General features: G+C 39.7%; 2 protein-coding genes across 2 annotated transcripts in view; one reads left to right on the top strand and one right to left on the bottom strand.

Moving 5' to 3' along the window:
• On the top strand, window positions 1–1,994 carry helt (helt bHLH transcription factor). The gene is made up of 4 exons (XM_084388951.1): window positions 1–209; window positions 863–967; window positions 1,079–1,175; window positions 1,355–1,994. Exons 1-4 carry the CDS (start codon window positions 183–185, stop codon window positions 1,798–1,800), a joined length of 675 nt encoding a protein of 224 aa, XP_084245077.1. The 5' UTR covers window positions 1–182; the 3' UTR covers window positions 1,801–1,994.
• A 15,696-nt stretch (window positions 1,995–17,690) lies between these two features.
• Window positions 17,691–27,496, bottom strand: part of LOC311286190 (EF-hand calcium-binding domain-containing protein 6) — a 33,920-nt gene continuing 24,114 nt past the window's right edge. The window contains exons 13-18 of the mRNA XM_084402292.1: window positions 24,854–24,953; window positions 23,802–23,926; window positions 19,593–19,836; window positions 19,297–19,469; window positions 18,314–18,461; window positions 17,691–18,233 (exon numbers count right to left, since the gene is read on the bottom strand). Coding sequence (XP_084258418.1) covers window positions 17,970–18,233; window positions 18,314–18,461; window positions 19,297–19,469; window positions 19,593–19,836; window positions 23,802–23,926; window positions 24,854–24,953 — 1,054 coding nt within the window. The 3' untranslated portion in view covers window positions 17,691–17,969. The remainder of the gene's footprint in view (window positions 18,234–18,313; window positions 18,462–19,296; window positions 19,470–19,592; window positions 19,837–23,801; window positions 23,927–24,853; window positions 24,954–27,496) is intronic.

The following is a 27,496-nucleotide window of genomic DNA, read 5'->3' as shown; positions in this document are numbered from 1 at the left end:
CAAAAGCTCGCCTTTAATCCTATGGAATAATTTAGGGCCATGAATGCGCGAGCGCTTTATAAGCGGCTGCCTCCAGTCAGCTCATCTCAGTCTGAAGCGTCTAGAAACAGGAGCGCCTACATAGTCTAGCTACAATATTTTCACAATTTCACTATAATTTTTGTCCTAGTTTTTACCAAACGATGGCGTCAAAGATGAAGGATCGCAAGGTATGTGGACACTTTGGTGGCGCACACATGATGCCAGACGATGCATGCAGACGATGGCCTCTTTCAATGTTTATACTTTTTTTTTTTTTTTTTTTTTTTTTAGAACTGATTGATGTTTTTTTTAGGTTTTTTAGGTTTTTTTTTTAGAATGGCATAATATTAATAATACCTACTTAATAATTTCAGCATTTGGTTGCGCGCAGTTAAGAATAGGCTAACGTATTACGGGATGGGCCTACTGTAGTGCTGTAGTGCTAGAATGCTTGATTTTCCTGGTCTTATATTTCATGTAAGCCAGTGGTTCACTCTAAAGAAATTAATTATATTATTTAACTTGGTTGCGATGTAAAAGCGCTTCCTTCAATGACGCCCTGCCTCGGATAGATGTTTTGCGCGCGTGCAGGGTAGCAGAGCGCGGCGCTGCTCTCCACTCACAACTTATTGCTAATCAAGTCAAACTTACTGCAGGATATTTTATCGACCGAATAGATTATCCTTCCGAGTTTCACTAATGTAACTACCTATCCGTTGATTGTTTTTTATATTTATCAAGTTAAACGTATCCAGTATAACCATATGCTTATTTCGTTTTTGGTGATGGCGCTTTTGTTCCCTTAATTTATTTTTCATCTTATTATGTTCCCTTCCCACAGAAAACTCCTGTTTCTCACAAGGTCATTGAAAAAAGAAGAAGAGACCGAATCAACAGATGTTTAAACGAGCTGGGAAAGACAGTTCCTATGGCGTTGGCTAAACAGGTGGGCAGCTGAAACTTTTAACGAGTTTAAGTCTTTTAGGTGTTCATGACTGCCTTGATTGTACATGTATGTATATATGCTATGACTAACAAAACCTGTGTATTAAAACAGAACTCTGGGAAACTCGAGAAAGCAGAAATCCTGGAAATGACCGTGCAGTATCTGCGCGCGCTCCACTCCGCAGACTTCCCGCGCGGGAGAGAAAAGGGTAAGAAACTCGAATAAATAATAAATAACAAATTAGAGTAAAAATATGAACAAATTAAATACAATTCCTCGTTCACATCGCGAGAGAAAAAAATTATAAAATTTCAAAACGTCATATCAAGCTCTGTCTCCCATGATGAATTTCTATGGATTTTCTAATAAGGTTCTTTGTTTTCTCAGGAGAACTGCTGACAGAGTTTGCCAATTACTTTCACTACGGCTATCACGAGTGCATGAAGAACCTCGTTCACTACCTGACCACCGTGGAGCGAATGGAGACCAAAGACACCAAGTACGCACGGATTCTCGCGTTCCTGCAGTCCAAAGTCGTAACCGAGCCTGTGTTTGGCACGTTAGGTACCATCTCACCAGACCCTACGGACCTTCTGTGCCAGCTGGAGTACCAGAGTTCAAGTCCAACCGAGTCAGTGTTTCAGCAAAGCCCACCCGGACACTTTTCCTGGCACAGCTCGACGCGGAGCCCCACGCTCGCGTATCCGGCGATGTCTCAGCACAGTGGATACTTATCACCGGTTCAGGGACTCGATCATCATTACATGAACTTCATCGGGCACTCACACCACAATGCCTTCAGCTTACACAATGCACAACACGCTGCTCTGTAAATACGTCTGCATATGTCCTTAATTTATATATGTGTTCATGTTTTATTTTAATATGTAGTTATATCATGAAATAAATGATGTTTGAATAAGATTCTGTCTTTTGGCGCGATGTTGGAAGTTCTTTTTCATTGAGGAATAGGCCTATATGCTGTATGTGTGCTCATTGAGGAATTGTGAAATTCAGCTGTATAATATCCAGATAACATTGACAGAACTGCAAAGCTATAGGAGATTTTTAGGAATTTTAATAAATTTTAATAAATGATTTTAACAAAAGTATCTTAACATGTATAATTGCATATTTGTATTCAAAAGTATAAACAGTTATTTTCAAACTATTTATTATAGTGTTTTAAGAAAACAAGCTCATTTTCATTAAAAGGTGATTACCTGAAATTTCACTTTAAAGTGCTACAGTATTTTATCTTACACTTACATTTAGTTTTGTATATGGTGTAACCATTTAGGTTGATTAAGTAATGCTACATAACACTTTTATTTGATTTTTTTAGGTTTCCAGTTTTTTCAGTCTAAAAGAGGAAGAAGATTCTATAATTAAAATGTAATAAATAAACAGCTACAATAACATAGGTCAAATATTTAAGATCAACTACTTAAAAAAAAAAAAAAACTTTGCACAATGGCAAACTGGACATTATTTGCATAAACATTAAATGTTCAATATGTTTGTCTAATGTAATTAAATGTTTCATATAGCATGACATTTTTTTTTAGTATATCATTCAAAAATAAATATACATTTATTAATATTTAGTATTTTATTATTTAAATCTTGAAAATAGTTTAATGCACAAAAATATTGCAGAGTTCTTAACTTTAGTTGTGGCATGCACAATATCTTATGAAGATACCATGGCTAAATTTGCCTTTGTAACTAGACTGTATTGTCTCTAAGATTAACACTTAGCGTAATGGTCTGCTGGTCTGAGACCCCTTGATTGACAATAAGCCTCTCTTTAGGGGAATCCATTTGGACACAAATCCAGCCCCCCCCCCCCATCCTATATCCCAGTGTCTCTTCCACCTATATTTAAATAGGATGCAAATAACAAATCAAACTGATAAATACTAAATATTCTTGTGAGGGAGTCTGGATGGAAGATCTTTTAACACATATGGGCTACAGTCGCAGTAATACGTTTATGAACTTTTTTTTTTGTTTACTAATAAAATGTGGTCTGATCTTAAATTAAGTCACAATTATCTTACCGTGGATTCATTAACACCCGGTTTTTTAATGCTTTTTAAGACTTTCCCAGCTACTTGAATCTCCATAGGCCTAATGCTTTTTATGGTCCTGTGAAAGCTTTTGGGATTGAGGCATGGTTCACACCAACCAATCTTTCTTTAGAAGACCAATTTGTCCATAACAGGCTTTCTATGTCTTTATTTAAAGGGAGGACATCACCTGTGCGACCCACAACACCAATCTCACCTCCTTAGCAGACTTATATTGAGTCGGCTTTTGGCGAAGTCGTAAGATTTGTAACACAAAGGTTCACTTACTTTCTGCACTGTGAATGATTGCTCAATGACCAATACAATTTTGAAAAGTACAAATGTTTGTGTTTTTAGTTGAAAATCCTCTCATCACTCACCCTCAAGATGTTCCAAACCTGTATGAATTTCTTTCTTCTGCTGAACACAACTAACCAAACAGTTGATGGGCCCAATTGATTTCCAAAGTATGGGGGGGGGGGAAATACTATGGAAGTCAATGGAGTCCCATCAACAGTTTGGTACCCATTATCGTCAGAATATCGTCATTTGTGTTCAGCAGAAGAAAGAAATTCATACCGGTTTGGAACAACTTAAGGGTGAGTAAATGATGACAGAATAAACATTTTGGGGGGAATTATCCCTATAAGTCAGCTTGTATTTATCTATAATTGTGAGTTAGATGAAGGTCAGATGAGTAAGAACGTATGAGAAATAAACGCAGAAATCCAGAAGCGTTGACAAACATATTCTTGTGATATCAATTTCTCCCTCTCTACCTGTCACTATTAGATCCACAAAGGATGATGAAGAGGAAGGTTTGAGTTCAAACAGCAGCATCGCTTTAACAAAATTAAACAAACGAAAAACTCAAAGTATCAGTGTTTAAACACAGACAACGAACTAAAGAAACTGAGGGCATTATATCCACAAAATAATGAACTAAAATACAAACTGGTGTGCTCTAATTAATCAAACAATGAATTGTCATGACAACCAAGGAACAAGCAGGAATATAAAACAAAGGAAACAGGAAACAAATAGAAACATAATAAAAGTCCTTGAAAACAAAAGAAAACAAAAAGTGACTAAACGTGACGTTACCTTTATCTCACGAACACATTCACCTTCTTTCTTTTTCTACATTAATAAAATATTTCCCTCAAAAACAAATCTCTAGGTAATACTAAGAAACTAGTGTCGTTTGTGTGTTGTGTGCCCCTATAATTCATTATTGATCAAAGTAACTTGTTATTGAACATAGTAACATTTAAGAGATTATGTTAAGATATGAAGTGTAATTCAAAAAACCTTTTAAAACATTACTTTCATTTCTCATTATTTGTTTTCAACATTTTACACAACCCTATGCATTACATTTCACTTTAATGGGTTGTATAGACTACCCATTTATTTGATAACAGTAATTAAAAAAACAACATCAAATTTTAACATAATTTTAAAATGTAATTTATTTCTGTGATGGTGAAGCTGAATTTTCAGCAGCCACACGATCCTTTATAAATCATTCTAAAATGCTCCGATGAATAGAAAGTTCAAAAGAACATTTATTAGTCTTTTGTAACATTATAAATGTGTCTTTTTGTCAATTTAATGCATCATTGCTATATAAAATATGAATTTCTTTAAAAAAATCTTACTGACTCCAAACTTTTGAATGTATGTAGTGTTTTTCTAAAATCCTTTCTGCATTTTCTGAGACACTGCAGACATTTGTCCCTGCATTTTTACTTTTTTTCTGACATAATATTTAAGGGAGTGACATCATCAATGGTTGCACTTATTTTAGCCTCTTATAACGCTGCTCTGGGAAAAGATCATAGTGAAGCATTGTGAAGGCACAAGAATATTGACTGTAAATACTGCAGTGGGGAGCAGCTACATCTGCTAAGGCCATATTATGCAGTGCTGTTATATGTGATATGTGAATCAGTCTAGACAATATGTGTCATTTCCATACTTGACTTAAGCAAATCAGACACTTGTTCACTGTGGTCAGGATTAGCATAGGGGAGAGATGGCCACCATAGTGGAAAATAAAAGAACTCTACCCTTATTGCATATCATTTTACCAGGTTCCAGTCAGCCATGACACTGATTGTTTCTGAGATGTTGGCACTTGCGTCCCTCCCTCTTTAACTGTAGAGGGTTTACTCTCTTTGGACTCTACAATGGCAGAAGAAGTGAACCACACCCCCGTCTCACCCCAAATACTACCAGAAACCAATATCACTCAGATATGCTCAATGGGGATACCTAAAGGCACATACTGTCCTACAGTATCATGATGGGTACAAGACAGGTGTGATTTTGGCCCAGATAGATGACTTAAGTCTGGGACCCCTCCTCATATCCTGAATTCATCCCAATGCCGTTAAGTCTTTCTTTAAGTAAGTTGTATGGCTCCAAGAAAGCACCAAGGAAAGAGAAAGGAAGAAAGAGGGAGAGGGATTCTGGAGAAGGCGGGAGAGGTTGTGATACTTTGGCGGGGGTTGCTTCATTGTGATTGGACTGAAAGGAAGACAATATTGGGTTCCTTGGGTTTCATCCTTGAGTGGAGCTGAAGAAAAATAATCAGCACCATGAAATCAAAACTCCTAAAAAGAGAGCCAGAATATAGGCATGAGACTGCAGGACACAACCACAGACTCAAATACATTATTTTATTATATAATATTATATTATATATACACAAGCAGATATAGTCTATAAACAGTCTCTCTAATGCTCACCAATGTTGCATTTATTTGATAAAAGAATACAGTAATATTGTCAAATATTTGTACAATTTTAACTGACTTTTTTCTATTTTATTGTTAAAATGTTATGTATTCCTGTATTGGTAAAGCTGAATTTTCAGCATCATTACTCCATTCATCAGTGTCACATGATCCTTCAGAAAATATGCTGATTTGATGCTCAAGAAACATTTCTTATTATTATTAAAACATATTTTGTGGAAACCGTAAGGAATATTTGAATTGCAATTTGAAATATGTCATTTGTACTAATTTTATACATTTCTTTACTGTCACTTTTGATGGATCCCTGCATAATAAAATTATTTATTTATTAAACAAACAAACAAACACATACTGTCACTCACATTTAAATGGTAAAATATGTATTATACAGAAGGATCATGGATGCATCAGAACTCACCAAGACCCACAAACACCTACATTAGCACTTTTGGGATGAAAAGCTCAGTTGTCTGTCATACACCTGTCAGAGCGAGTAATTGATGGATGAACAGACAGAGAGATGGATGGATGAACAGATGATTGGATGAATAACACAAAGCTGTTTGCCAAAAACGTTGATGCAGAAAAGAAGAGAGAAGAGGGAGAGAAGACAAAGAGGACATGCAGATGGGAAAAACGATAATGCCATGAAAGAGGAAAGCGATGAAAGAGCACTGAGTGACCAACAAGCCAATATTGGTTTAAATCCGCAGAGGGAACACTGTGTTAAGCGGAGGGAGAAAAGCTGGTAAAATTAGACTCCTTTAGCTTCATCACACAGTATGAATCAAAACAAATGAAGCAGAGCTAAAATGGCTCAGGGTTTTATTCTATTGTCATGTAAAATATCTTAATATGCCAACGAAAGCAGGCAAAAAAATTCTTCTCATCTAAACTTTTATTTATACGCAAGCAATTTTGTTAAGATGACTGTGGGTCTTGACTAAACTAAACATCTGACGCTGCAGGGTATAACACATGAAACACCATCTTGTCAGTATGGTATTTTATATTTCTATGTTCACTCAGTATGATTGACACTTTCACAAATTATATAATGGAGGAAATCAGCCCACACAGACCTATAGCAGTCAGAATTTGACAAAAATATGCTTGACAAGTAGGGATGCACGATACATCAGCCACTATATCGGTATCGGCCGAAATATATGTAAATTTTTGATGTTATCGTTATCAGCCTGTTAAGAAAATTTGGCTGATATATTAAAGCCAATAAATAATGGATTATTTCCTTCAGCTGAGACATTTCAGATGACCACTGTTCACCATGATGGTTTTGAATTGCTTGAAATATGATTGGAATCTTCTCTCTGTATCTTCTTTCAAAAAGGAAGACACAGTTAAGTGCAACATGTGCAGCGCAAGTCTGTCATATAGGCTACATAAAACTATAATGAGAACATTATAAATGTGTGCTTGGGAAATGTATTTTAATCGTCAGACTTTTGTTTTTGTAATCAGGCTCTCAAAAATTATATAAAAATGTGGTTTATCTGCCAATATATCGGTTATCGGCTTTCAAATATAATGAATTATCGGTATCAGCTGAAATGTTCATATCGGTGCATCCCTATTGACAAGATTTTAAAATGAAACAATGCATCTCAAATGATCTCCCTCAGCAATCTGACATATTGTATAGCTGTGAGCTATCACTGTTTATTCAGAAATAGAGCCATGTTTGTGGCGAGGGGGCGTGGTAATGCGAAGTCTGCAGCGGGGGAACGATTGCAGAGACGAGCGGGGATAAGGAGGTCAAGGGCATGAAAACTAACACCTGTCTCTATTTCCAGTGATTGGCGGAAAAACAGGAAATAAGCGCCCCGCAGACCTCGAACAGGGAGAGAGAGACTACACGTTTGGACTGTAATTATGAGTTTGTGTTTGGATGCGAGGCTGAACGCCTGAGTTGATTTATTTCTGTTATTTTTGGAGACAAAATAAAAGGACTCCGTTTTTCTCGCCACCCTGACTTCTTTGTCATTTTTATTTTGAATGGTTTACACTGGTGCCCGAAACCCACAATGAAGAAGTTGGCCAGCCGCCATGCAGTCAGCTCAAAAAACGCTGCTTATGGAGCTAGTCAAGTCGCTCGCCGGTCTTCACCAGACTCAACATCAAGCACTGATGGACCTCAGACTAGAACAGGAATATCGTTTCTGTCTGCTGGTCCAGGCACAGGAGGAAGTTCAGCAGGTCATCCGGAGTTTGCTTGGCCGTGAGGTCGCCCTAGACGCAGGCCCTACCTTCTCCCACGTCCTGCTGGTGAAGATGGGTCCACAGGACGACCCTGAGGCGTTCGTGGACATCTTTGAGAAGACAGCAGAGACATGTTGGTGGGCACAACAATCTGAAGTGGGACATCCTTCATTGGGTTGGCCACTCCCCGGACCGACATCATCAGTGCTTCCGGTCAGTGGAGCTGGGGGACAGCAGCCGACCAGCAGCCTCATGATGGCCCAACAGCTCCGGGATGCCTGGCCATCCAGCTGGATGAAGATCATCTGGTGGTGTGCCCCGGGGTCGGCGAGCCCCTACCTAACCTCTCTCTCTCCAACCCTTCTCCCTCTCTTCCTGCTCTCTCTCTCGCCCTATTCCTGTTTCCAGGTCGCAAAGCAACGCGTCACAGCGTGAATGTTTTTTTTCCAGGGGAATAGATCTGGGAGCACTGGAGCAGTCGCTCCATCTACACATTTCTCCTCTCTCCGCCAATCTCTTGGTCATCCTTCTGCCACTGGGGTGGCGGGAAGGCCTGGGCCGGCCTGCTGGAGATGCGGGGACCGGGTCATTTCCAGGACAGGACCGGTGCCCAGTGAATGAAGTAGTAACATTGATACGGGTCCCCGACTCCCTGTGGGCTGCCTCGATCAAGCCGGGCAGTACCAAATACCTGTGAGTATTAAGAGGGGTACATATCAGGCTTTGGTGGATTCAGGCTGTAACCAAACCTCTGTTCATCAAAGTCTGATGCAGCTAGGGATGTTGGATGCAAGCCGCAAGGTTAAGGTGAGGTGTGTGTTTTTCACAATTATTGGGAATTTTGTGTGCGGATGCCTCTTGGGGAACAGGGCTAGGGACAGTAAAAGCCTTGGTTTAGGCTGTAGATGCTGTTCAGGCATGCTCACAGACTGTCTCAGAAGAAACGAGAACGAGGGCAGAGCTATTACCGCCTGACTTTCCTGTTGAGCAGTCTCGTGATGAAATGCTCAAAAACGCATATGACCGGGTCCGCACCATCAACGGACAGCTACTTCAGCCTGATCAGCCACTCTCCTATCCCTATTTTTCTATTATAAAATATAGGTTGTATCGGGTGGCCCAAGACACCCCGACAAAGGAAGATACAACCCAGTTATTAATGCCAAAAAGCCGTCGGGAAATGTTTTTCTTTGCGGCTCATTGTAGTCACATGGCAGGTGACTTGGGGGAAGCAAAGACACGCTATCGTCTCATGGCCCGATTCTTTTGGCCGGGCATTCACTAGAACGTCTGCCGGTGGTGTGCGGTTGGCGTGAATGTCAGCTGCTTAAGGAACCGGCCATTTCAAAAGAGCCATTGCTCCCATTAACCATTAGAAGTGGTCCCCTTCAAGATAATTGGTATGGACCTCATCAGGCCATTAGAACGTTCAGCACGCGGACATCATTTTGCATTAGTTTTAGTTGATTATGCAACACGATATTCGGAAGCAGTGCCGTTACGCACCATTTCTTCGATGCTGAATCGATTCGCACCAGCGTCTATCACTCACAGACATAGGCTTGGTGGAAAGATTTAATTGCACTTTGAAATTTATGTTCGTAAATTCATTAAAAAATTGGGATAAATGGCTCGAGCCCCTGTTGTTCGCGGTGCAGGAGGTTCCATGAGCCTCCACTGGGTTTTCCCCATTCAAGCTTCTCTATGGTCGTCAGCCCCATGGGGTGCTTGATGTCATTAGAGAGGCTTGGGTGGAGGGGCCTTCAAATAGCCATAGTGAAATTCAGTATTTCATGGACCTCCGAGCAAAACTCCACACATTGTTGCGGCTCTCTATGGAGAATTTGCTCCAGGCAAAGGGCAGACAAAGTCAGCTGTACAACAGGGGCATTCAAGAGGCATTCCATTTACACCGGAAGATAAAGTGCTTGTCTTACTTACAACGTCTAGTCCAAAGTTACTCGCGAATGAGGTAAGATGAACAGACAGGGGTGATTCATGTCGAATTTATCATCTCAATCTTTTAAAACGCTGGAATGAGGTGACATCGGTTAAGTTAGCAGTGGTCGTTTTGGCAGAGGAAGATCTCGGACCAGAAGCAGCTAAAAGGCAGTCAAAACCAATCCGATTGCTCTTGTCACCTCTTGAGGGGAGATCACCTCTCTCTGCGGCAGCTCACCGATTTAGCCAAGTTGCAAGCAGATTTTGCTGATGTGTTTTACCCCTGCCCGGTCGCACAGACCTCATAGAGCACCATGCCGAAACGATCTGTGGGGAAATGGTGCGCAGCCATCCCTATTGTTTACCTGACCACAATAAAAAATGGTACAGGATGAATTAAAGGCCATGCTAGAGTTGGGTGTAATAAAAGAATTGCATAGAGACTGAACAAGCCTAATAGTTTTGGTATCCAAAACGGACGGCTCTGTCCATTTCTGTGTTGATTATAGAAGGGTGAATGCTGTGTTGAAATTTGACGGTTATGCAATGCCCCAAGTTGATGAGCTGCTTTCTGAGTTGAAAGCTCTCAAACAGAGAGACCAGATACAGCACCATTGAAAAAGAGTATTTGGCTATTTGGTGGGCTATCCTCACACTCCGTTATTACCTCCTGGGACGGGCATTCACTCTCTGTTCGGACCACTGCTCGCCCCTCCAGTGGCACCACCATATTTAGGACACCAACGCGGTGATCACCCACTGGCATTTAGCTTCACAGCCTTTTAAGTTCAAGGTGGTCCACAGGCTCTCTAATTCCAGTGATTGGCGGATAATAATAATAATAATAATAATTATTAATAATAATAATAATCGGCAAGTAGACCTGGGACAGGGAGAGACAGACCTTACACGTTTGGACTGTGATTTTGAGTTTTAATACCTGAGTGGATTTATTTCAGTTATTTTGGGAAACAAAATAAAAAGACTCAGACTTTCTCGTCACCCTGACTTTTGAACGGTTTACAATGTTCATATGCAGGAAATACTTGCTTTCATTGATCTATTCCAAATTATTTTTCAGAAAATAACAAATCGTGACTCGGAGGCCTAAGGTGGAGCTAGGGGATCGACACACCATGGCGGAGCAAGGCGGATCCAAGCATTTGGGCAGACCCACTGAAGGAGGAGCTGCGGGGCTGAAGGGAGCCAGTGGAGGTGGGGCTGAGGAACTGGATGGCTTTGGCAGAGGAGGAGGGAGAAGGAGCCTGGGCGGGAACATCTGCGACAGAGGAGACTTGGAGCTGGTCGAAACTAATGATGACAGTGGCTACTTGGGGCTGGGTGGAACCAGCAGCGATATAAGGAGATTTTAAGATAGGCAGAACCAGCAGCGACGAAGGCAACTTGGGCAAGGCGGAATGAGCGGCGATGAAGGAGACTTTGGGCTGGACATGACCAGTGGTGGAGACAGGGCTTGAAAGTGGGTGGGGATCAGAGGGTCCAGGAGTTAACACAGGGAAAAATATATATCAGGGCTAGGGGAATGGATGGAACTCTGCTCCACAAAGTCTACCTCTACCAGAACTCCCTCAGAGACGAATGTCGCTGCCGGCTCATACACCTGGTCAGACTCTGCAGGCTCAGGCTACAGGTCTATGTTGGGCTCTGGTTCACTGTCCATACACATAGAAACTGGACAAATATTGGCTCAGGCTCGAGGTCCTGGATGGACATGGGGCCGGCTCACACATCTGGTCAGACTCAGCTGGCATTGGCTCTGGGTTTGTGGTGGGCTCTGGCTTTTTGTCCTTAGCCAGCTTAGGCACTGCCTCTAGGTTTGTGGCGGGTATGTGGAGGTGTTGGCTGGGTTCTGGTTCTAGGTCAGTGGGGTTCGTAGATGAGGACATCGACAATGGTTAGACATATTCCAGGCAACAGAGAATGGCTTCTTGCCAACTAAAATTATCTGGTAGGTCCAGCGGACCATAATAGTTCTCTTCCATCCTATCCACGACTTTCCCGAACTCTGACCTTTCCCGTGATCGCTATGGCAACGTAGAACAAGCCGGTAACGAACTTCCGGTTTACGTTATCCTGAAGATACCGCTAACAGAGAGCCTCAACAAGCCCAAACAATTTGCTTGGATAATGAGGAGTAGAGCTTAGATCGGGCCCAAAAAATCAAGCCCGACCCTACCTGAGCCCGTTGTGTCCGAGCCTGGCCCGACACATGAGCCGAGCCCAATTTAGACCCAATCATTTTTAATACGTGGGCCGTTATAACCAGGGGCGGCGCCAGATAATTTTTTAACGTGTGCTGAGGGGGTGCTATATATATTATATATATAAATACTTTTAATAAATGAGCAAAAATTGGCCACTTAATATTTAATATTCAATTATTTTAATGATCACAATTAAAGTATTAATTTTATTAAATTGAACAAGCACAACATTCGGCATTCAATCAAATATTATTAAAGATGTATTATTAATAATGTTATTTCAACACAATATCTCGTTATTTCGACATCAAATGTGTTAGTCAGGTCCGAATCTTCAAGATTGTGTAACCCTGTAGGCATTTTTGAGGAAAAGTTGTTATACCACATTTTTAGAAAGTTCAATGTCTCCTGAATAAGGATCCACCGTATAACATTGAAATAAGGGTCCCATTTTCTTGTAATTGTTCTTGAAACAATAGGTGCATTATTCACAGCCGAAACACTACAGGTGGATAGGGTAAAAATTTTAAGTTATAGATATCACCATAAAACCTTTCCAGTTTTTCACTTACATAGAGACAGACATTTTTTGTATTACAAGTTTTCTGAATTGTAATGTTTACATATGCAAATGAGGCATACCAGTATATATATATATATATATATATATAATTCGAGGGGCAGGCATACCAGTACGCGGTTCTCCCTTTCGGGCTAGCCCTGTCTCCTCGCGTCTTGGGTGTTGTCGAGGCAGCCCTTGTTCCTCTCGACGACTGGCTGATCCTAGCTCACTCTCGAGACAAGGTTTGCGAACACAGGGACCTAGTGCTCCGGCACCTAGCTTGTCTAGGCCTTCGGGTCAACTGGGAGAAGAGCAAACTCTGCTCCGTGCAGAGGATCTCTTTTCTCGGTATGGAAATCGACTCGGTCGCCATGTGCGCGCAGCTTACGAGCGAGCGCGCGCAGTCACTGCTAACTTGCCTTCGTCAGTTCGAGGGCAAGAGTGCGGTTCCACTGAAACTATTTCAGAGGCTCCTGGGGCATATGGCATCCGCAGCCGCAGTAACGTCGCTCGGTTTGCTTCATATGAGACTGCTTCGCGATCAAGTCCCGAGGTGGGCATGGCAACACGGCACGCTCCGAGTCCCAGTGACTTCGACCTGCCGTCAGACCTTCACCCCGTGGACGAACCTCAGTTTTCTATGGGCTGGAGTGCCCATAGAACGAGTTTCCGGGCATGTTGTTATATCAACAGATGCCTCCACAATGGGCTGGGGCGCCATGTGCAATGGACATGCTGCCGCGGGCTCCTGGACAAGACCCCAGCGCCTTTGGCATGTCAATTGCCTCGAGTTGCAGGCTGTACGTCTCGCCCTGCACCGCTTCTGTGCGTTGCTCAGGGGTCGTATTAGTCCGATCAGACAATACCGCCACAGTAGCGTACATCAACCGACAAGGTGGTCTGCGCTCCCGTCGTATGTCGCAACTCGCCCGCCACCTCCTCATATGGAGTCAGAAGCATCTGAGGTCGCTTCGAGCCATTTATATCCCGGGAGACCTGAACCGTGCAGCCGATCTGTCTCGGTTTCGGCCTCTCGATGGAGAATGGAGACTCCATCCCCAGTCGGTTCAGCTGATTTGGGATCAGTTCGGGGACGCACAGGTAGATCTGTTTGCCTCCCACGACTCGTCCCACTGTGACCTGTTTTATTCTCTGACCGAGGGCACGCTCGGCACGGATGCACTGGCGCACAGCTGGCCGCGGGGCCTCTGCAAGTATGCGTTTCCTCCAGTGAGCCTTCTTGCGCAGACTTTGCGCAAGATCAGGGAGGACGAGGAGCAGGTAATTTTGGTTGCCCTGTATTGGCACAACCGCACCTGGTTCCAAGAACTAGTACTCCTCGCGACAGCACCTCCCTGGCCAATTCCTCTGAGAAAGAACCTGCTTTCTCAGGGACGGGGCACCCTATGGCACCCTCGTCCCGATCTTTGAAATCTCCATGTGTGGTTCCTGGATGGGACGAGGCAGGTTTGAGTACCCTACCACCAGCGGTGGTGGCTACCATCACTTCCGCTAGAGCATCGTCCACGAGACATGCCTATGCGTTGAAGTGGAACCTCTTCGTCAACTGGTGTTCTTCTAAACTTCAAGAACCCACGAAAGGCCCGATCAGTGTCGTGCTTTCCTTCCTGCAAGAAGGGTTGGAGCGAAGGCTGTCTCCCTCCACCCTGAAAGTGTATGGTGCCGCCATTGCCACACATCATGATGCAGTTGATGGTAAGTCCATTGGAAAGCACGACCTGATCATCAGTTTCCTGAGAGGAGGGAGGAGACTGAATCCTCCTCGCCCTCCTCTTGTTCCCTCTTGGGACCTCTCAGTGGTTTTAACTGCTCTGCAGAGTGCTCCCTTTGAGCCTCTGCAATCAGTGGAGCTTAAGTTCCTGTCAATGAAGACAGTGCTCCTGGTTGCATTGGCCTCCATCAAGAGGGTAGGGGACCTGCAGGCATTTTCGGTTGACGAAGCGTGCCTGGAATTTGGACCGGCTAACTCTTACGTGATCCTGAGACCCCGGCCTGGATATGTGCCCAAGGTTCCCACCACACCCTTTCGAGACCAGGTGGTGAACCTGCAAGCGCTGCCCTCGGAGGAGGCAGACCCAGCCTTGGCACTGCTCTGTCCAGTACGCACCCTCCATGCTTACGTAGACAGAACGCAGTGTTTCAGGACTTCAGACCAGCTCTTTGTCTGTCATGGTGGGAAGCTGAAGGGAAAGGCTCTCTCCAAGCAAAGGTTGTCTCACTGGATAGTGGACGCCATTGCTTTGGCTTACCAGCAGCAAGGTCGACCATGCCCCCTTGGTGTGACGGCCCACTCCACCCGGAGTGTGGCATCCTCTTGGGCTCTAGCGCATGGCGCTTGAAGTACTTTTCCTCAAAAATGCCTACTGCATCTTATCCAGGGCTATTTATCTATTTTGGGACTCGACTATGTGCCGAGTGTGCGTGCAATAAGCAAGATGTGCATTTGTAAATCCAGTGACACGCGTGCATTGATTTTTATTAATAAACTAGTGTTTTCTGTCAGTGTCTGCTGCAAAGATGAAGATGATCATGGTGTTCACTTTTCATAATCAACATAGATGGAAAAAATTACATTATAATATTTGAACAAATATGAAACTAAATGCTCTTATTTAATGGCTACAACAAATATAGTAGGCCTACATACACTCTATTTGTACAAATTGCTGCACATTCAAGTTAATTCTCGAATTAATTTTCACATTATTGAAAACAATAAACATACCACTTAAAAATATATACAGTTGTACTGCAGTTTTTTCTAAGTAGAGTTACAAGAAACACTCTTTCTGCGTAGAGGGTCCGTTTATGTTGGAAACAACTCCCATTCATAAAATCCTTCAGTTTTCGCGTGTTGTTTGTGCACCTGACAACGGTACACGTTGAGCCACAAGGAGCCATTGCTTATCTGTCAGCATTACTACTTGTCAGTAATCAGTTTCACCCGTTTGTACCGCGACGCAAGTATCCCTTGTGTGCAAGCTTCATTGAGCGTTACGCTAAACCGGAACTGAGATACCGGCAACAGGAAGTATCGAGTGTCATGGCGACGCCCATTAAGACTCGCAGGAAAGTTGTGGATAAATAGATTTCAATGTGTCTTCATCCAGACAGGAGTACTAGGCTAACTCACAGAACCGGGCTGAGAAATCCAACAAAAGAAGACACTCAAGGGCAAGGGCAATAAACGTTGCTGCTTTGTCTATTTCTCTGTTTTTATTCAGTGGTTCAGGGTTCTGTGACGAGATGCTGTGTATAGAATCCAAAGATTCAAAAAATATGCGTGATGCAGAATGATTGATACAAAGAGACTTTAATAAACACAGAGAATATTCACATTACACATGAAACCTTGAGGTTGATGACCATGAACTGAGAGAACTAAGGGCTTAAATATACACAGGGACTGATAATCAACAGAACAAGGCGCAGGTGCAAAACTCAATCACAAACTATGGTAACAAACAAGGAACGAAAACTCAGGCAAACAGAAGCAAGGTAAATTAAACTAAACAGGGGTGCGTTTCCCAAAAACATTGTTAGTCAACTATGGTCGCAAGTTCCGTTGTTACCAACATAGTTCAACAATTTGGCTTTTCCCGAAACCATAGTTCCAACGAACATTCAGCATCAAACAGCATTGCAAACAAACTATGGCTCTCGAGCTGTGGTTAGAAGCATAGTTTCTTGTTAAATGATATGTGGACTTATGGATCATGCTCTTGAGCACAATAAGCAACCTAACATTCTCTACATTCCATATCTTTTTATTCAATTTTAAATATATGAAGAGTTCAGATGCAAAAGCCTCTAAGTGCCATCTGAAATTTTCCTCTAGAATGATAATTTTTATCAAGCTCGTATATTTAAGTTCAGTAATTTCACTTATATGGCAATGAAAATTACCTATTAATTGTCATACTCAATTACGCATACGCATGTGCGTAAAATGCACTAGGAAACTCCGGAAAATGACGAATGAGGGAACCTGCGATGAATCAAACAAAAATAAGCAAAATGACATGGAACAAAAGCAGTTAAGTAGTCATTAGGTGCCATGTTCGTTACAGCAGCATCTTGGAGATCTTGAATAGATGTATTAGCATTAGCAGAAGTTATTACTCCTCCAACTGCACATGATGTCATTAACGACAGTCTGTATGATAGTGACAGCATCATTTTCCTTTTAGTTTTTCACCATTTTTAAATCAACTTTTTGGATGTTAATTTACACCAACAGTAGCCTTATCTACTGTCAAAAGTTTAAGGTCATTATTATTATTATTATTTATGTTTTTAATAAAATTAAAAAATACTCTAAAAACAGCAATATTGTGAAATATTATTACAATTTAAAATATATATTTTTAATATATTAAAAAAATTATTTATTCCTGTGATTGTTAAGCTGAATTTTCTCCAGCCATTATTCCAGTTAGCAGTGTCACATGATCCTTCAGAAATCATTTGAATGTGCTGATTTGATGCTCAAGAAACATTTCTTATTATGATTATCAATGTTGAAAACAGTTGTGCTGCTTTTTTTCAAGATTCTTTGATGAAAAGAAAGTTGAAAAGAACAGCCTTTATTTGAAATACAAATCTTTTATAACATTATAAATGTCTTTACTGTCACTTTTAATGCTAATTTCATTAAAAGCTTCCTTGCTGAATAAAAGTTGTTGTTTTTTAACCCCCCCCCCCCTCCTCTTTTTTTTTTAAATGGTAGTGCACATTGTGCCAAATTAATTTGTATAGTACAAATATGCAAAAATCTAAAAATACTAAATACTAAAAAAATAAGCAAAATGTTTAAAATAAGTTTTAGATGTAGTATAGTATGTCACGTCAACTTCCTAAATGTATTTCAACTAAATGTATAATCAATGTAAAATAATTTGCATTCATATCAGTTGACAAATTAATTTTATTTGACTTGATTTTATTAAGCAAACACTTTACTGTATAAAGCTTTGAAATACAATTCATGCCAACCAACCAAATCTAATATAAAGCAAAACAATAATGTTTACAGCATGATTATAACTTCGATTGTGCCCACCTACATGAAGCCAATAGGGTTAATATGATTAGTTAAAACATTAACTTCCATCTATCTTTGTGAAGAAGTGGTGACAGCTCCAACTTACACATTTATAAAGCCAATGTAGCCATCATTTGTTATAAACCTCTGACCTATTGACACCTTTGGCTGAGCTGGTGTTTGGTTTGCTGGTTGTGACTGGATGTCCTGTGTTTGTCCATTAGGAGCGGGCGGTAATCCAGGCGTCCAGTGGGGTGGGTGTGAAGGGTAGAGAACACACTTTTCAGCTCTTCCTGGCTCTGGCACACTCCCCACAGCTGTAGCACAGCACCCAGCTCAGCTGCAGACAGAAGCCCAGTGCTGGAGCCATCCAGCCGGGCACAGGCCTTTCTAAGAGCCCTGGCCTTACGTTGGAGCTGCAACAACAAAACATAAGCAAAATGTGGATATTCATCCATGCATTCACACATATTATCAACTATAAACAATGCATCACCTTTTTCCTGATCCTGCGACTTAATGTTTCCAGAGTAACAGTTTCTTTAGTTTCTCTGGGAGTCTGCAGAGCAGCTGCCATATTGGACCCATGTTTCAATATTTGACCCTGGGATAGAAAAGGCCTAAGGAATTCTGTGTAGGATACACTGACAGAAGAAAACAACTTTATGACAAATTCCTTGAGGACATGAAATGCTCAGTTATGTATTATCTTACAGGATGAATGTAAATTCTCTATAAAATATATTTTAAATGCATTCTAAATATTCAGGTTTGATAGGCTTGATCCAAATTTGGAAAAAAATATTTGTCACGAACATATGATACTTGTGTTTACAGTCATAAATAGTTATGATTTATTATTACCAAACCAAGTATGAGGTGTGGTATTATGTAAACCTAAAATAAAATATTATTTCACAATTGTTTATGGCAATTTACTTGCAACTGATAAAACATTGTTGGTTTTGTTTGGATTTGATACATTAAATATATTATATTTATCGGTATCACAAACCTTATTGTGTACATATATAAAATATCTGAAGCAGCAAAAGGGACTGGAACCTCAGTTTTATGAAGCATCTAATGAATAAATGAATGAATGAATGAATGTTTTATTTCCAAAACCATTTAGATTTATTAGTGTATAATGGTTATTATTTTTATTTATTTGTTTGTTTATATATTTGCTTATTATCTCCATTGGTTGATTTGGTAACACTTTACTTGAAGAAATATGTATATATAATTTATTATATATTCTGAACATTGTAATGCAATTATATATTTTCATGCAAGGCTTAATAAATGCATTAAAAGTACTTTTATAATGCATTATATATAAAAGCTTCAAGTAAAGTGTTACCGTTTAGTTAATCATATAAAAAGTATTATGCACGAATGTCTTGATTTATTTATTAATCTACTTATTGCAGGGTTGATCCTCCATAATGTTTGTTTGCGTGCAAGTGTACATACCTGTCATCATGGTTGATGTCAAACTTCCTGGCCAGTAAATCGCACTCATACTGGCTGAGATGAACACAGAGACTCATAAGAATCTCTTTAAATTCATCACTGCTAACAAAGCCTGTTCCAGAAAAATCCATTTCGGAGAACTCAGTCCAGAGCTCAGAAACAGACAACTCCACCTGTTGAGAGCGAGAGATAAAAAGGTTCAGAAAATTGTCTAAATAGCATAATCATATATCTCAGCTCTTTTTAGGTAAAGAACATTACACCACTGCAGCGGTTTTTTGACATCACGCCCCCACCTTGGCCCGTAGAGCATCCACTAGTATATCTGAGACGCAGTTGAGTCTTTTAGAGAGGCGCATGAAGTCATTGTCTCCACGTTTGGGGGGATTGTGCTTGGCATTGGGGTAACAGCAGGATTTGGGCGATGGGCCAAAATGACGTATAAACTGTTGAAAGTCCACAGTTCCATCCTGCTGGGTTAACAAAGAGGACCACAACCTCCGGACTTCTCCACGAGTTACCTCAGGATGGAGCGCTAACCTGAGCAGGGTGAGAGGAAGAATGGCAAACAAGGAGAGAGGAATAAATGATGGGAAGAGGGAAAGGGAGAGATGATAATCTGAATCTAAAGAATACACCTCGCTTTCTTAGAAGAATACAAACACTGTACCCTTTAAACCCCCCACACCCTAAAGACCCCCTCATCCCCTTTATTTGAACAGAATTTAAGCTAAAACTTGGCAACCAACAGCACAGAAGCAACAGTTTCTCTCACACAGATACACAAACACAGTGTCACGCCTAAAGAAAGGACAGTACTGTGAGAAGACACACTATGAGGGGATCTGACAGCAAACAAACACTCATCTATATCATACAACCCTGATCTTTGTCTGTTATGGTAAACATGGATATTTAAAGAAAAATGTAGGCTACATTTGGGTTTAAGTACATACTTTTATTTACAATAAATCAAATTATTTATTGTGGTAAATAGTTATGCTGCTTTAAAGGATATATGTATATTTACCTATATACTACACAGTTCATTAATATACATAATTCAAAAGTGAGGGATTGGTAAGATTTTTATAATGTTTTGGAAGAAGTCTTAGGCTCTCCAAAACTGCATCTATTTGACTAAAAATACAGTAAAAGAGCAATGCTGTGGAAATAATATTACATTTTAAAACTTTTTTTAAAATGTATTTTATTCCTGTGAAGGCAAAACAGAATTTTCAGCAGCCAATATTTTCTTTGTTTTCCTGTTTGTCTGATGTCATTATTAAAGCCTGCCTTTCATAATCTGAGTATGCGCCTATAGTTTTTAAGGATATTTTATGTATTGACTAATATTAGTATACATTTACAATATATCCTTAATATAAAGCTTTTTCATTCATTGACATATATAAACATATATAGTTACAATTATATTGTGTTATGAAATGTGTTTGAAAGTTTGGTCACACTTTATTTTAAGGTGATAGTTACACATTACTACATGAATTTACTATAGTAATAACAGTAAATTATGCATAATTGTAAGTAACTAACCATAATCGTAACTCTATAGTACGTACATGTAGTTAATTAATATTATTCAGTACTTATTTGAAAAAGTACAATGTAACTACGTCACCTTAAAATAAAGTGTAACCGAAAGTTTTGTACTAAACAGTTTCAGAGTAAAGGTGTTTTTATAATACATATACTCATTGTTCATTGAATTTTTGCAGGCGAATTCCAGTCAATTAAATTGGAATCTACGAGATCAGAAATTTTTCAGAAAAGATTTGCCAATGTAGATTTCGCAACTGGTTCAAGCAGGTCACATGAATTTGCCGCACTGAACAACTGAAAGTTGCTTGGTTTGAAAGTGACTTCTGTGTGAGCTGTGCTTCATACATCGCTACACTATTGACAATGGAACTTTTCTGCCAGAGAAATGTCAAAATTTCTCTATTGTGACCACAGCTTAAATAAGCAAAACCCAAAAAGTTGCAATTATCCTTGTTCTCCCCAATAGTTTGCATTATTAAAGTCTGACTTAAAGGTGGTATAACTGTATTTGGTGGATATTCTGAAAGCACTCTGACATTTAAAAAAATGACCCAAATAATGATTCTTAAGTTATTGTTTCATATACTTTGAATATAGAGGATTAACATTTTCTGGTGCCTCAGTAGGTTTCTTCAGTTCAGTTTGGGCCGTGTTGTATTGAGTATGTGCGCATAAGAATTTGTGTGAACATACACGTATGCGTTTGTCTCAGCCTTGTAGGAATCAATCAAAGAAGCAACAGTTTCTCACCAGACACACACGCACACATACACAATGTTCACTGTGGGAGCCACAGAAGTTGGCACTGATATGTCAGCCAAACCCTCTGTGAACTCGGCTGCTGTAAAGCCTGTTAGTGTCACTAATCTCTGAGCTGGCGAGGAGAGTTCAGTTCACCTTGGACTGGTTGGCACCGTCTCTCTCTGTGTCTGTGCACCAGTGCCACGCCACAGATTATGCAAATCCACTCGCGATGCCCCCCATTCAGACCACGACTCCTTTTAGGCCTGCCGCCATATTCCAGCCAAAAAAATGAATAGAGAGATAAAAGAGGGTGATGTAGAAAAAGAATAAAAAAAGGGTGGGAGAGAAATCACAAAAGGGTCAAAGGAAGAGCTGGAAAAACAGCACAGGGAGGGGAGGGAGGAGAGTAAATAAACAGATAAATAATTTATAGAAATGAAGGAGGTTCTCACATGGGGTGAACAGTTCAGAAGAGTTCAGGACTCTTAACTCAGTTCACCACAACAACGAAAAAAAAGAGAGTAAATACCTAAGAAAGGCAAAAGAATGGAAATGACAAGTTAAAGGAAAAGAGACAAGGGTGGAGGGTTGATATAAAAATAGATGGATCACAGATTCACTCAGAGATCAACTACAAATATGCAATTCATACAGACAATGACATCCTACTGACTATAAGTAACTTTGCAAGTACATTTGTTACTTGTACAAGTTACTTGTAGTTAATAGAATGTCTAAAGTGGACTAAATATCTAAATAAAGTGTAAACCAGCTTGTAACCTTGAAAAATATGTTTGAAAGTTTTATTTTAACATTTAAAAAATATAAATGATAGCACTTTATTAAAAGTACTTTATTTGGGTGGTTGCCAGGGCATTGCTAGGAGTTATGAGTGGTTGTTAGCATATTGCTAAGATGTTCTGGGTGGTTGAACATTTGTTGTTGGGGTGTTACTTACTGTGTTTATGAAATCTAAAAAAAGCCACATTATTACTATGATATTTTGATCTCTAGATATGACTGGGGTCCCTTTTTCAATGCAAGTCTATGGGTAAGCAAAAATTGTGCAGGACGAGTTACAAGTTTAAGATAAAAAAAAATAATAAAATAAAATAAAATATGAATCAAAACAAAGAAAAACAAAACAAAAAAAAGTGTCATTTTTATTTTAAAAACATTTGTTTCTAATAAGTAACTAGATAAGAACATTTGGGGTGTGAGTGTGTGCAGTTTACGTTGTAGAACAAAACGCCAAAGTATCGTCAATGTATGTTTACCATAGGCTTTATTATACTCATAAATTGAAAATCCCCATTATAAAACTCCATAGCAAAATCTCGAGGGAACCAGTGGCAAATTAGTCTTCCGGGTTTTGACGTCATCCTTGCACCACTCTTTAATAATAATGGTTGCAAGCACCCCTAATTAGAGGAACAACAGAGATACACAGTACAGCAATGAAGCTGAAATTGAAGCAGGCATGGGAACAGCTAAACAAGCGTGCAGTAGGCCATTGAAAAACCCACAGCTTCAGATCTTCACCGTGCCAGCAGCTCTCTAAGGCTCCGTACACCAAATATATTGTTATTCATGGGAAAAAAAGAGCAGGTTGTTAACTTGCACAATTAAGGCATCATTTGCCAAGAGAAAAGGCCTGCTTTCCGTTGGCATTGTCTTGGAAGACAAAAGAGTGCAAGAGCTCTCTAAAAAACAGAGCTGGGAGACTCGGGTTGACCGTATAGGTCTTGTGAGACACACAAGGGATGCTTGTGTCACGACCGCTGACTCTGGGAGAAACCCAGGACTAAACACCGCAGAGAAAGATTCAGTGATTCGGCATGGTGCTAAAGACAATGAGGAGGAATGCATTCCGCATTCCAGCAGTCTGTGTGTGTGTGTGTGTGTGTGTGTGTGTGTTGGAGACAGCTATATAAATGTTCCCCAGATAATCTTCTGACGTACTGACTATCAAACTGAGATGCTAATAGAAATAATAAAGACATTATGTCTGAAAACAGATCAATTATTCATTTGATATTCATGCATTCATTCACTGTTAAATGAGCTGTTACTATTAAACTATGATAAAGTGTTAAATACTGACGTTTTTATTGTAACCAATCACATTACAATAAAATCTTAAGAACATGGAAGAAAACAAATGTAAGTGAATATGTTTTTCTTATATGGTATGTCACCTTTTAAATAACTGGTACATGTCCTCCTGAGTGAGACGTCTGGTGTTTTTCTCATCCAGCTCTTCAAACTCTCGCAGTACATCTCTGTAACGATTTGCCACCACACTCTTCACCAGACTAAACAGCTGAAACACAATACATGTTCATTAATGTCACTGATTACTGAAAGAGTTTTTCTTAATATAAAGAACTCTCATAACAAAAAGCCATTCAAGACTGTGTTGCAATAAGTATATTATATTACAGAATGTAAGTTATTATTAATGTTAATAATACTAACAATCATTAAAAAAAATATAAGTTTTAAGGTTTATTATTATTCTCACTGTTTTTGCAGACATTTTTAACATGCTTAACAGTTGTTTTTACTTGTATTATAAGATATTTCAGATTTTTCTAATATTTCTGATAGTTCTAGATATTTCTGGGAGAATCTACACTACTATTCAAAACAAAAGTTTAATAATTAATACTTTTATTTAGATAAGATCATTGAAAATAATACACGCACGCATTGGGCACCAAATCAGCATATTAGATGGATTTCTGAAGGATTGTGTGACACTGAAGAAGGAGAAAGGTCTGCTTGGCTTCAGCTTTAACCTGGCTTTACCATCATACATTATAAAATAGATTAAAATAGATAACAGTTATTTGTAACACTTTATTCTAGTGTCCTTGTTAGATATATTACATGTACTTACCATAGTAATAACATTAAATTATGCATAATTACATGCAACTAACCCTCAACCAAATTCTAAACCTTCCCTAATCCTATTGTAAGTATATGTTGTTAATTAATATAACTCAGTACTTAAATATATTACACTGTAACAATGACACCTTAAAATAAAGTGTAACCCAGTTATTTTACATTGCAATAATACTTCACAATATTATAATTTTTTTTTTCAAATAAATGCAGACTTAGGGACTTCTTTTAAAAAACATTAAGAAATCTTATCAACCGTTAAAATTGTAACGGTAGAGTATGTTGAAAAGCATTGGAATTTAGAATTGATATGTTATGAAACCATATGAGGTCATACCTCAAGGTCACTCCGATCCTCTTCTGAACTCTTCTCCTCGCCTGTATCGTGGTTTAAGGCAGGCTGGGCGACTGCCTGAAAGAGGCTGGGAACTCCTTTCCTGAGGAGCAAGAAAAAGGGTAAGTCTTTGAGACCATGGCTGTGTTTTTTCCGATTTTTTTGTGATTACCTATACTATGTTGGAGAAGCCCCGAGAAACCCTTAGAATGAGCGATCCGCTTTGTGCCGTTCTCGCTTGAGTGGCAAACGGAGAGCTACAAGACCTGACACCGAAATGGCCTTGGAGCGCTGACCGCTTTGAGAGCAACTGGAGTGGTCAAACCATGCAGACACCTGACGGTCTTGAAGTGTTAGCTAAACTATGAAGAAGCACATGAGAAAAGTCGGACGTACAAAGCCCAGCCTAAGCTAATGTGTTCCCTGTGCGCTTGGATGAGTTCATGGGGGCCGGGCTCGGCTGAGCGGATAGCCGTGGCTCTTTTGTGCTCCAGAGAGGACAACCACTCCCCAGGCTTTAGGGCAGCGGTCTGGGCCATCTCAGGGCCACAGTCCGAACGAGGTGGGCGGATCGCTGGCTTGAGAGGTCACGCGCTATAGAGCAGAGTTAGAAGCACTATGTAAAGGAAGAAATAGAGAGGAGGGACAGAGAGAGATGGTGAGATTTAAAAGACAGAGGTGCTTCAAATAATTCTGATAGCAGTTCAAAGAGGCAAACGGCAGTGACACTGACAGCAAGAGGCATTATGTTTGTGTTTGTGCATTGTGTCGATGACAACGTGAGCGTGCCTATGGGATTTTCTCAAGACAAACTGCTCTTTTCAACAGTTAAGCTGACCTGAATGAGCCAGGAATAGCAATAGGCCATGACTGTATGGTAAAATAAGTGTTTACTAAAAGCTCTGTGAGAAAAAGTTCCTGAAAATGCTACTAAACAAAGGGTGAGTGTCAATTTGCCAAACTGCTTGTCACACAGCAGGACAAATATAGAACTAAATATTAGTGGAACTGTTGGATGCTGAGGGAGGAGACCTTGTGACCCAGCCACGGACATCTCAGCAGGACTCCCATGTCCAACAGCCCTGCCACAAAACCAACACAGCAGGACGTGACATCCGCGTTAAGCCAAATAAACACACCTTAGCTTATCACAAACAGACACTCAAACGAAAAGTGCAATGAGTCAAATATCCACTGAGTCGGGTCACAAGATTTGCAGAAAATTTGAACTCTGAAATCTAAATTGATCCCTTGCTAACATTTCCGATTTAAAATAAACTAAAATAAATGTTTATCTGATTCTATGTTAGCTACCCCTATAAATGAACTAGGCGTGTGATGTGATGATACAAATAAACTGAAGAACATTCTTAAAAGTAACTAAAAAGAAATAATAGTAATAGTAATAAAGTAAAAAACAAAGAAAAAGATAAGCAGTTAGTTATTTTACTTATATATATTGTACCTTGCTACCTTGCCAAATAAGCCCTTCGAGGTATTCACATGGGTCTCTCTTTTATGCCCATAAGGGGGCACATGACTCTTCAATTGACTTGCTAGAAAATAAAAAAAATAATAAAAATAAAAACCTTTTAGTAAACTGGCCCATTTTTCTGCTTGATAGATTGATCAATTCTTATCTATCTATCTATCTATTGAGGATTTAAGTTATTTAAGAATAGATTTATTTTAGAAAAAAATTATATTAAAATGTTTAAAAGACAGTTTCTACATATATTAGGAGTAGGATAGAACTGAAAAAAAATGTATTGTCATGGTTAATGTTTCATAATATAATCTGATTGTTAAAAGTCTGCTAGTGTCTCAATTCCTGTGTGTTTAGTGTTCTATGACTTTTATTTTGATATTCTTTTGTCTGGCTGTGTCTGGATTTAATTTCCAGAGGTTTAGTTCTTGCATAGCCACTTGAAGGCTTGCCAAAAAGAAAAAGCGAAATGCCTTCAATTGCAGCGGTACGCAGAGAATGAGAATTATTATTTTTTTTTACTTCTTTTTAATGGATGTCAATGAAAGAGAGGCTTCACTACACTGAATAAACTGCTTTTGTGGTAAAATGGCTTAGCCTATAATTTAATGAATTGACAGCCCATCAGCTAATCCTCGTAAACATTCATTTTGTATTGATCTATTTTCAGAGTTTACAATGCTGTTTTATAAGAGAAGTCACGGACAACTGTCTGACAGGTATGATTCAGTTTACGGCACTTCTCATTCATTTCTATTGTATGTTATATACATATGCACAGTTATTGACTGTCGCACAATTCTGAATGAAATTCAATGACGTCAAGGCTGTAATGTGATTGGCTATCAAGGCACCCATGATCCAAGTTGGAAGAGCCACGAATCATCTCTGATTCCTGTTAGCTTTTGTTTCCATAGCTGACTTGTTTGGTTCCATGGCAACTCATTACCTACACCTGTTCCTTGTTAGCCTCTTGTTTGCATGTGTATATATGAGCAATAGCACACGAGTAGCAGTGCGATATCGCACAGCTACGAGTGATATTGCGTTTATGCCGTATTCGACGGCACACGTGAGTAAATAAATGAGAAACAACCTTCTTTAAAAAAGCTCTTTTGTGCAGAACTACTTTCTTCTGCCACAGATTCAAATCTCAAGTT

Source organism: Rutilus rutilus (assembly GCF_951802725.1).
Source record: "Rutilus rutilus genome assembly, chromosome: 2".
NCBI lineage: Eukaryota > Metazoa > Chordata > Actinopteri > Cypriniformes > Leuciscidae > Rutilus > Rutilus rutilus.
The sequence above is the reverse complement of the archived record's forward strand: the minus strand, read 5'-3'. Positions and strand labels throughout refer to the sequence as shown.